The 12,001-nt window shown below is 41.2% G+C and overlaps 1 protein-coding gene across 6 annotated transcripts in view; it reads left to right on the top strand.

Moving 5' to 3' along the window:
• Positions 1–12,001, top strand: part of FAM120B (family with sequence similarity 120 member B) — a 46,808-nt gene that overhangs the window by 19,039 nt on the left and 15,768 nt on the right. For all 6 annotated transcript variants that reach the window (XM_070733914.1, XM_070733915.1, XM_070733913.1 and 3 more), the window contains 2 exons: positions 1,949–2,121; positions 3,473–3,565. In XM_070733914.1, coding sequence (XP_070590015.1) covers positions 1,949–2,121; positions 3,473–3,565 — 266 coding nt within the window. The remainder of the gene's footprint in view (positions 1–1,948; positions 2,122–3,472; positions 3,566–12,001) is intronic.

Below are 12,001 nucleotides of genomic sequence, written 5' to 3' on the forward strand. Positions count from 1 at the left end.
AATGAGAAAATTTATGTACTGCAGAATGCCCACAAAAACCATTGAGTAGAATGTAGCAGGAACACTCAAACGCATGTTATGATCATCCTTCATCAGCAGAATGCCAAGCCACATTTGATAGTTTATTCTCTTCTATGAAATGACCCCTTCCATGTTAGGGGAATAAAGCCCTAGCTTTATTCCCCTAGCATAGGGACTGAGAGGTGAACCGAGAGCTGGAACCATTTGGTAGAAGCTGTAACTACAAGACCTATGAGATTCTCTGATTCAGGAAAGTAGACATTGTTTGACATTGTAGCGGCATGCAAAATATGAATTGACATAGGAGGGAAGTGTGTGGTAGAGAAAAATGAAAGATTAATGTTTGTTTGTTTATGAGATTTGTAGGCCGCCCAACTCCTTACAAACTCTGTTGATCCCCATGAGATCATTTTATAAATGACTGGACTCCAGATCAGAATATTTTATTTATTGTTTCTTTGTTTGTCAAACATGTACAAGATAGTAGGTATAGGTATAAACATAACCATAACCAGTTTTTGGCATTTGGGGAAGAAACCACAGAGTCAGATAGTGAATTCCAGGTATTGATCACTCTGTTGCTGGTTTGCAGTGGTTTACATTAAGTTTGTATCTATTGTTAGTATTATTGTTGTTTTTATTTATTAATTATTATTATTATTATTAGTAGTAGTAGTAGTAGTAATAGTAGTAGTAGTAATACTTTTATTAATAATAAAAGTAGTTCCCCATTTGCCACATATTTGTTACATTTTCAATACATTTTCATGTTATTCATGAAATGCCAAAAAAATTATATGAAGAATTGTGCAAAATATTTCAGCTTTATAATCCTCTGCCCTCTGTGAGGAGGAGCAGCTTCATTACCACCACTTCAGAAGAACCAGAGCAGGTGTTTGGATCTCAGAACAGGTGGTACTGAGATATATGACTACAATTGAGCCCTAAGTTTTTGTTGCTAAGAAAGACATTTGCTAAATGAATTTTGCCCGATTTTATGACCTTTATTTGCCACGGTTGTTAAGTGAATTTCTGCAGTTGCTAAATTAGTAACACGGTTGTAAAGTGAATCTGGATTTCCCATTGACTTTGTTTGTCAGATGTTGACAAGAGTAGATCACATGACACACACCCCCGATGCTGAAACTGTCATAACTGTGAGTCAGTTCCCAAACATTTGAATTTGATCATGTGACCTGGTCAGGGGTCACCTTTAAGACATGTGGATTTCAACTCCCAGAATTCCTCAGCTAGCAAAGGTTGGAGACCCTTGACCATGGGGACGCTGCAATGGTTGTAAGTGGGAAAAACGGTCATAATTCACTTTTTTCAGCACCATTGTAACTTTGAATGGTCACTAAATGAACTGTTGTCAAGTCAAGGACTACCTGTAACAGCCCTTTCTCTGATAACACATTGTAGCTCATTACCAATAGCGGTTCCCTACCCGTACAGATAAATGTGCGCAGCTTTGTGTCTCTGGCGTACATGCAAGCATTCGAGCCAGATTTTGCTCCTGTGCATGTGCAGAAAACAAAATCTCATGCGGGGACATGCGCGCGCATGTTATTTCGGCAATTTTTTGCTTCTGCGCCTGTGCATCCCCTTGTGAGCCACCCCGAGTCTTGTGAGCTGCCCCGAGTCTTCAGAGAGGGGTGGCCTACAAGTCTAATAAATTATTTATTATTATTGTTATTATTATTGTTATTGTGAGATTTTGCTTCCTGCACATGTGCAGAAGCAAAAACGTGCTTGGACATGCGCACGCCAGAGACAAGAAGCTGTGTGCAATTATCCATACCAGTAGGAACCCGCTACTGCTCACTACAGTCATTGCAAGCTTGAGGTTTCTTGTTGAAACGCCATGGCTGTATTTCCCATAGCTCGCTTCTACAACGCTGACACCTGTAATGGATTTCTTTTCTAGGTGGCAATCCTAATTTGAGAACACTGTGGCTCGACAGGAGTGCCGAGGCTGAGGAGCAACGACTTTGGACATTTCTGGCATGCTTTCAGCTTCAAGATTCAGCAGAGGACTTCCGGCCACTGGAAAGTCGTTTCTTTGTTTGCTGTTCCTTATTACTCTACCTTGTTTTGCAAGTAAAGAAAACCCTAGTTCTCCCTTGCATGTTTAGTTGTTTTTCTATGTACTCTGGGCAAGCGGCCCCTAACCTTTTAGGCACCCGGGGTCAGTTGTGGGGGGAGAAGTTTTTCCACGGACAGGAGGGGGCATGGTTTTGTGTGCTGCCTGCCTCACATGGATTCAGTCGGGAGTTCCTACCCAGGGGCAATTTCAGCCCTACTGGAATGTGCTGGGAGCACGCCATGGCACACGCACCCAGGGGGCACCCATGCCCAGCATGTTATTTGACTTCTGTGCATGCGCAGAAGCCAAATCTCATGCGCGATTTCTTGGGGTTTTTTGCTTCCGCGCATGAGAGAAGAATTGCAAATTAAATTACTTGATGTCTTGAATTCAGCCTGTTTCTAATCTTTCATTGAATTATTGAAGAGGATATGGAATAGGATTTCCCTATCTTGAAATTATGGCTTGCACACTTTATATCTGTGGAAGGTTGTGTAAGCTGAGATAATGGTTACAATACCATTTCTTTCCCTGAAAGATACCACCACCCAATTTTAATACTAATTCTAGTTATGTATCTACCTCACATCTGTATAGAAATTGCTGTGGCTTGGATCTTTGTTCTCGTCTTTGCAGCAAAAATTCAGATCACTCCGTCACCCTTCTATCATGTATTAATTTAGTTAAGACTTTAAGGAAGTTATTTTTCAAAACTGGTTAACAAAGACCAAACCAAAATATACTGCTCAAAAAAATGAAGGGAACACTCAAATAACACATCCTAGAGTTGAACGAATGAAATTTTCTCATTGAATACTTTGTTCTGTACAAAGTTGAACGTGTACAACAGCATGTCAAATTGTCAATCAGTGTTGCTTCCTAAGTGGTCAGTTTGATTTCACAGAAGTTTTATTTACTTGGAACTTTTATTACTTATATTGTGTTGTTTAAGTGTTTCTTTTATATTTTTTTTGAGCAGTGTATTTATTTATTTTCAAAATAAAACTACAATTGAGCAAAAGTAGTATTTGTAAAGTGCTTGATGTTGGGTTGTATTTTTCCTGAGTTACAGCCAAAACGGTCTGTCTCTGTGTATGGATATGTGTGTGTTGTTGCACATACTGTACATATTTAAAGTTTACTAGGACCGTAGGAAAAATGAATGTACAGCAGGGCATAGCAACTGCAGCTGTGAAGTTCTCTGAAGCAGATGCAGATTTTAAAAGCAGCTTGTGCAAAATAAGATAAGATATAAGACTGACATTCCTCTGAAAAAGGAATGTAGATAATGAACAAAGCAAGGATTTTTCTGCTTATTTGTAAAAAACAACAACTAAGCTTCTGTCTTAAAACTTTGCCTCTTAGGTGGACAGCCTCTCTTTAGAAGATCTGCATGCATTTATGGCTCAAACTCTGTGCCTCCAGGAGAAATCAGCTGCTCAGCTTGCAGACTTGCAGGTATAGGCTTGACCCAACTCTTAACGTAATACTCATGATATCCCTAAGGTGAACATTGCATGGCGTTTTCTTGAGTTAACTCAGATATGCAGGAGATTAGATTTGGGGGAAAGGGTCAGGAGGTCTCACTTGCTTTGTTTTGCTGATGAACTATTTATCTGAAAATTCTTATTTCGTTTTGGTCTGACTAAAACTTTAGGAAGATCTGCCATATTGGAGCCCTTGCTTCTCAATTATTTTGACGCAGATTTGTTTAGTTGGAAAGTAATTAAGACTCTCATTTCTCCATTATCTATCTTTTATATAACAATTTTGGGCAGATCAGATATATCAAGCAATAGAAAGCTCAAATACTTCCACTTGCATTTTTTCCAAATTTACATCATCCTCTCAAGGTAGGTTTCTTAATTCTTAATATTAGATCTTGATTTACCTGCACAAAGTACCGGTACTCAAATGGCATAGCCATTTGTTAACAGTCGTTAAGACTTCCTAGGGCAAATATCATTTACGTTGGTTTTAACTAGGGATCCACAAACTTGGCAACTTTAAGAATAGAGTAGAATAGAATAGAATAGAATAGAATTCTTTATTGGCCAAGTGTGATGGGATACACAAGGAATTTGTCTTTGGTGCATATGCTCTCAGTGTTCATAAAATAAAATATCAAGAATCATGAGGTACAATACTTAATGATTGTCATAGGGGTCAAATAAGCAATGAGGAAACAATCAACATAAATAAAAATCTTAAGGATACAAGCAACAAGTTATAGTCATACAGTCATACATGGGTGGAAATGGGTGATAGGAATGACGAGAAAAAAATAGTAATAGTAGTGCAGACTTAGTAAATAGTTTGACAGTACTGAGGGAATTATTTGTTTAGCAGAGTGAGGGCGTTCGGGGGGAAACTGTTCTTGTATCTAGTTGTCTTGGTGTGCAGTGCTCTGTATGGATACTGCCTGGAGAATTCTGGAACTTGAAGTCCACAAGTCTTGAAGTTGCCAAATTTGAAGACCTCTGATTTTAACCCATAATGGAATTTTAGAAATTTCTATGGAAGAGCATGAACGATACTTCTTCATCGATAACCTGAATTTGTATGACTGGGTTTGCACAACATATTAAGCCCAGGTGTGCTATAATTCACTGTATTGAAGAAAGTCAATGACATACTATTGTTTATATTGTTCTTCCAATTCAGGCAATTCTGTAATTGCCAATTCAGGCAATTCTGTAAACTGCGGTTTATTTACCAGAGATAAACATACCTTCATAGCCTGTATCTATACTACTGCCCACTCAACATATGCAAGTTCAGTTAGCCTTTAATTAACTGTATCCCTGTATGGGAAATCACTTTGCAGTCACAAGTTAATAGATTAGAATAGAATTTTATTGGCCAAGTGTGATTGGACACACAAGGAATTTGTCTTGGTGCATATGCTTTCAGCGTACATAAAATAAAATATACATTTGTCAAGAATCATGTGGTACAACACTTAATGATTGTCATAGGGGTCAAATAAGCAATGAAGAAGCAATATTAATAAAAATCTTAGGATATAAGCAACAAGTTACAGTCATACAGTCAACATGGGAGGAAATGGGTGAAAGGAATGATGAGAAAAACTAGTAGAATAGAATTGCAGATTTAGTAGAAAGTCTGACAGTGTTGAGGGAATTATTTGTTTAGTAGAGTGATGGCATTCGGAAAAAACCTGTTCTTCTTGTGTCTAGTTGTCTTGGTGTGCAGTGCTCTGTAGCGACGTTTTGAGGGTAGGAGTTGAAACAAATTGTGTCCAGGATGTGAGGGGTCAGTAAATATTTTCCCCGCCCTCTTTTTGACTCGTGCAGTATACAGGTTCTCAATGGAAGGCAGGTTGGCAGCAATTGTTTTTTCTGCAGTTCTGATTATCCTCTGAAGTCTCTGTCGATCCTGTTGGGTTGCAGCACCAAACCAGACAGTTATAGAGGTGCAGATGACAGACTCAATGATTCCTCTGTAGAACTGTATCAGCAGCTCCTTGGGCAGTTTGAGCTTCCTGAGCTGGCGCAGAAAGAACATTCTTTGTTGTGCTTTTTTGATGATGTTTTTGATGTTAGGTGACCATTTTAGGTCTTGAGATATGATAAAACCTAGAAATTTGAAGGTCTCTACTGTTGATACTCTGTTGTCTAGTATTGTGAGAGGTGGAAGGGTGGAAGGGTTTCTCTTAAAGTCTACCACCATTTCTACGGTTTTGAGTGTGTTCAGTTCTAGATTGTTCTGGTCACACCACAAGGATAGTTGTTCAACTTCCCGTCTGTATGCGGATTCATCATTGTCTCGAATGAGTCCGGTCACTGTTGTATCATCTGCAAGCTTCAGTAGTTTAACAGATGGATCTGTTTGGATTTGTTAGGGTTTGTGTTGCCCTCGAGCAATCTGCACAATATGCATTTAAAATATATGTGGGCATGTGATATACTTGTATAGGATGTTTGTGTATGTCTTTTTTTTCCTTTTAATGACTGCAGTAGGTGGGTCATCTTTACCAACCCGCCCCACCTTTGGAATGTTGGGCTTCTTTGAACTGATTCTTCATTCTCATTTAACACTCCCTTGTTTGACCGCAACGTAAATGAGCCCTCCGCCAGTCGTGTGTCCATGCCATTTCCCATTGTCCTCTGGTACATACTGTATTTACTCTGAAATTCCAAGCATCCTTTGCTTTCCTTGTATACTTTGTCAGTACTTGTTTTGTTCTCAACAGCTAAAAATATTTTTGCTGGATTTTTTTTCTTTAAAAAAATTGGCAGCTCTACCTGCTGAGTTGAAAAAAGAATTTGAGCATCATATACCTGCATCATGTAAGAAAAAGACTCAAGAGTTCTAATTAAAACTGTGGCTTTTAATTTAATTGTACCTGGGGGGGGAGAAGCATGTGTCATACAGCCAAAGACTTTACATTACAGAGCTGCTAACTGCCTGGCTTTCTGGCCTTAAGTTGTAAAAACACCTAAAGCAAATAGAATGTGAACATGTCATGTTGACATATTTTATTGGCATATTTATGAGCACTTTTTAGATAGGCTTACAAATTGCTCGGAAGCAGCTGTTCCTGGATAACCGTTCCTAAAGTCTTTATACATGATGCCTGCCACTAAAATCAGAAAGCTGTGAATAGTTTTCCGTCCCCGTTTCACATTTGCTGTTGTTATTGTAAATGAAAAATCGTCAAAAAATGATGGAAATAAATCAACAAACATCAAGTGTGCCTGGCGGAGAATTGGGGATGAAATGCTTCTGTTTTCAGCACAAGAATTACATGATCAAATATTGTGAATTCCATAAGAGAAATTATAGAAATCATGTAAATATTTCCAGAAGTCAATGCTTATAAAGTATATAAAAATGAATATCTTAGATTAAAATTGCTGAATATGATTCAATGAAAAGAAAATTATCTTCAATTTAAGATGACTAAAAAACAAAATTGCATCTTTATCTGCTTTCACTACATTCTATACATAAACTAACAAAATATGTAAAGAAATATATTGAAATAAACACATACCGGTATATATATTCTCTGTAAGTGTAAGGCAGTCTTCCTATTTTAAATGCTCTATCATCAGGCATTCTTACCTTAGCTTTGGTTGTTCCTTCTGTTGAACTAACAGAAGACCAATGGATAGGTAGAATAGTGTTCGCCAATTAGCTAGTGAAGTACAGAGAATAAGGATGGTTCCCATCGCTCAATTAGCTACCGTCCTGGGAAAAATGATGTCCTGCATAGGGATCACCTCTTGGGCCCATCTTCACTCGAGACCTTCATTGGCTACTCTTACCTCTTCAGAAATCCAGACAAAGCACCTCTCTACGCAAGATTCTGGTTCCGAATCATGCACTTTAATCCCTTTCCTGGTGGTATTCTTCAGCCATCTCCAGGGGCTCTCTCTTCAAAATTCCTCAGCAATTAATAGTGACAGCAGATGCCAGTGTTTCAGGCTGGGGGCCCACGGTCCAGGCATGATGACACAAGGCACTTGGACACCGGCGGAAGCTCTCCACTCCATCAATTGGCTGGAGCTACGTGCAGTATACCTCTAGTCCTGAAACATTTCCGCCATCAAGTCACCAGATGGCACATCCTCATCTTGACTGACAATATATGCACCAAAGCCCACATTTGCTGTCAGGGGGGGACTTGCTTCAAATCCCTGCTGACCAACGCAGTGAGGCTCAGCTTGTGGGCAGAAAAAACACCTATTGTTGATAACAGTGGACCATATTTTGGGAGACCTCAAAATCCAAGGATTGGCTGTCCTACACATCAATGGATCCGAAGGAGTGCAGCTCCTTCCATCTCTATTTAACAGGATCATACATCTGTTCGGACCCACCCCCCACCCCCATCGACCTGTTTGCGATTCCACAGAACAGCCAGTTGCTGTGGTTCTTTTCCCAATTCCCAACCCTGGGAGTGAAAGGAGTCAACACGCCATGGATCCCATGGCCTCCAGGACTCCTTTATGCATTTCCCCCAATCCCAGTCCTTCCAGACCTTATACAAAAAATCTTACAAGATTTTCCTTCCTTCCTTCCTTCCTTCCTTCCTTCCTTCCTTCCTTCCTTCCTTCCTTCCTTCCTTCCTTTCTTAATTTTCTCCTGGCCAGGAGTCTGATTTATTGATTGCCCACATGAGCCAAGTCTTCGGATTCGCAAAATCTTGGGAGGCAAGGCGGATCCTGCTGTATGCAAAAAAAGACTGACTCGGTCCTTCATTCTTATTGGCTGAGGACTACCCACATGAATGTTATCTCCGCTAGGGATGAGAAGAGGTGTACAGTATTAGTATATTCCCAAGGCCTATTTGGTGGGACTCCCAAGAATCGCATTGTCTTGCTGCGACGCTATCCACGCCTCTTCTGTTGAATACTTTTAATTAAATTAGTTAAATTATAATTAAGGTAGAATTAAACTTGAATTACATTGATTTACTGCTGGTCATTGCTAATATAATGATCATAAAATCCTTTAGAGAAGTAACTAAATCTACTGTTCTATGGTGGCACAGTGGTTAGAGTTCAATATTCAGGCAAACTCTACCCACAGCCAGGAGTTCAGTTCTGTCGGACCTCAAGATTGACTCAGCTTTCCATCCTTCCAAGGTCAATAAAATGAGGACCCAGATTGTCGGGGGCAATATGCTGACTCTTTAAACCTCTTAGAGAAGGCTATAAAGCACTGTGAAGTGGTATACAGTGATCTCTCGGTTAGCGCGGGGGTTACGTTCCAAGACCTCCCGCGCTAACCGATTTCCGCGTTATACTGGATGCGGAAGTAAAACCACCATCTGCGCATGTGCGCCATTTTTTTTCATGGCCGCACATGCGCAGATGGTGGAGTTTGCGTGTGGGCGGCGGGGAAGACCAAGGGAAGATTCCTTCAGCCGCCCAACAGCTGATCTGCTCCGCAGCGCAGAAGCAGCGAGGAGCCGAAGATGGGGTAAAGGCAAAGGGGAAACCCCATCTTCGGCTCCTCGCTGCTGCCGCGCTGCGGAGCGGATCAGGTGTTGGGCGGCTGAAGGAACCTTCCCTTGGTCTTCCCGCCAGATCACTTGCCGCTTGCCGCTTGCCAGTCCACGCCCCCCTGGATGAGCGGCCCCGCATGGCCCCAGCGCCGGACTCCGTTGCCGAACGCCGAAACCGGAAGGGGCGAGGTGGGGGAGAACGGGAGGCTCAGCATTCCGTCAGTCGCAGCGCTGGCTGTCAACTTTTCTTTTTAGCACTGGGGAGGCAAGTCAGCTCCTGCCCAGTTTTAAAAAGAAAAGTTGACAGCCAGCGCTGCGGCTGACGGAATGCTGAGCCTCCCGTTCTCCCCCACCTCGCCCCTTCCGGTTTCGGCGGTTTCGCAGCGCTGGCTGTCAACTTTTCCTTTTAGCACTGGGGAGGCAAGTCAGCTCCTGCCCAGTTTTAAAAAGAAAAGTTGACAGCCAGCGATTGTTCCGCTGCCGCCAGCATGGCCTGGCTGGCAGCGGAAGATGTAATGGAGCCCACGGGGGATTTGCCTTCCTCCCACCCGCAGCCGAGACTGATCGTGGGCTCCTTCGCAACCTCGGAGAGCTTCCAGGGCATGAAAGCTCACGAAAACCAGGAAGCTCTCCGAGGTTGCGAAGGAGCCCACGATCAGTCGGCTGCCGGCGGGAGGAAAGCGAATGCCACGGGGCTGGGCTCGGCTCCCCCCTCGGCTCGCCCCCTTACCAGCCCCGCCGCGGAAGGCTCCATTCTGTTCCCTGCCGGCCCGATTGAGCGGCCGGCGGTCTCCATTCAGGGAACAGACGTCCACCCCCTCCTCGGAGTCCCCGGCACCCAGCGTCCCCACGCCGCCTCCACCTCCCGGTAATGCGCCCGACCTCTGCCTCTCTCTTTCTCTCTCATATACCACGCCGGCAACAGGGAGAGAAAGAGAGAGAGAACTAGCGTGGACTTATTTTTTATTTTTTAATATTTTATTTTTTTAATTAATATTTTTTGAAAAACCGCGTTGCAGCGTTTCGCGCTAATCGAGAACGCGCAAATCGAGGGATCACTGTACAGTGGTACCTCGAGATACGAGTTTAATTCGTTCCGGACCTGCGCTCTTAAGTCGAGCAGCTCTTATCTCGAACGACTTTTCCCCATAGGAATTAATGTAAATAATTTTAATTGGTTCCAGCCCTCAAAAAACTCACAAAGTTAGTCTAAATTATGCAAAAAGACATTGCAAGAATAAATGTAACTTTACTTATTAATAAGATGATAAGCTGAGAGCTTTCCTTCCCTTCCTCTTTTTACCCAAAACAATCAACATGGCAAACTTTTATTTTTATTCATTAAACTGTAGTTATTTATTCAACTTCAGTGCCACCCAATCCTGTAGAGGGAGGAAAGGAAGGAAGGAAAGAAAGGAAGGAAGAAAGAAAGGAAGAGTGGCTCTGCATCAGCGCGGGAAGGAAGGAAAGTAAGCCAGCCCGGCTCTTCTCGGCTCGTATCGCGGATTTGAGCTCGGGAGACGAACAAAAATGTCTCTCCTCTCCCAGCTCTTATCTTGAGTAGCTCTTAAGTAGAGCAGCTCTTATGTCGGGGTTCCACTATATAAGTCTAAATGCTATTACTATTGCTATATATGCAAATAGCTTTTGGAGAAAATGGATATCATGCTTTCTTCTTTTATTTTGTTTGTTTCATTAAGCAATCTGTAGAATTCTAAATGTGTACAAAGAAAAAAATTAGACAAAACAAATATTTTTCCTATTAAATAATCTTACCACACAAAAAGGAACTCATTCATTCCCCAATTTGATCCATTTTATTGTTTACTTTTCTTTATGCACATTAATAAATTCTTAGTTACTATAGGACTGCTGTGTCTAACATTTTGGATTGTTTTCAATCCAAATATTATAATTTTATAGTCCCAAATAGCCCTGGAAATGCAGACTTTATTTTTTAATAAATGTTTGGATGTTTCCGCTTCTCTTTGCCTTCCATTCCTTCGCGTCTATGTGATAGTTTTATAAATTCTCTTGACTTCTATTTTCGGAATCCATCTAAGTAGGTTTTTAAAATTTGGCTTAAAAGCATGTGGATCATTTCCTTGTTATTCAAAATATACTTCACCACATTGGGATATTATTGATGATTTTATTGGGATTTTACTGATGGTTTATTTTCCTTGAATCACTCTGTTAATACACTGCGTCCCTTATATTTGCTTTCTAATGCGGCCGCTACTATTTTTTATGATATGCCTAGGTTCTGAAGTGTATTTCAACAAATAGAAAAGGATAACTTTGGTCACTGGATTAATTCATTTTGCAGCCAATCAAAAGCAAGTTTCCATTTTGTTTAGTTAGAATTAACTCCCAAGTCAGTGTACTATCGTACTAGGAAGAAAGTTCTGTTGAACTATAAGGTTTATGATAAAGAGATTTAAGACTGCATTCTCTCTTTTTTAAAAAACTCCCATCTGTTTAAAAAAATGGCAAAGGCCAGCTTCCAAAAACGTAACTGATGAAAACAGTTAACAATTGTGTATCAGTTGGCATTGCCTGTTAAATATTATACCAACTTCTGGTGTATAATGACTAGGTAGTTAAGAATCTGAAATGCATTCTTTCTTTAGGCTAATCGGAAAGGGGTTGGATAAAGAGAGAAGATAGCATTTATTGGGCTAATGTATACTACAACAGCAGTGACCTGTGCTTGGCAGGTGTGGTGTGGGGGAAGGGAGCCAGTAGTAAGCAAGTCACAGCAGGCACACCTGCTTGACATCTGCTCTTGCATTCTTCTGCACCTGTCTTCCTATCTTTGTTACACAAGAGCAGGAATGCAAATGTTCACATCTGCCTATGCTTGAGGTGGGGGTGATAGTGATAGACTAACGGTGAAATTCAAGACAATCAAG

The sequence above is a fragment of the Erythrolamprus reginae genome, chromosome 1, assembly GCF_031021105.1.
Source record: "Erythrolamprus reginae isolate rEryReg1 chromosome 1, rEryReg1.hap1, whole genome shotgun sequence".
NCBI lineage: Eukaryota > Metazoa > Chordata > Lepidosauria > Squamata > Dipsadidae > Erythrolamprus > Erythrolamprus reginae.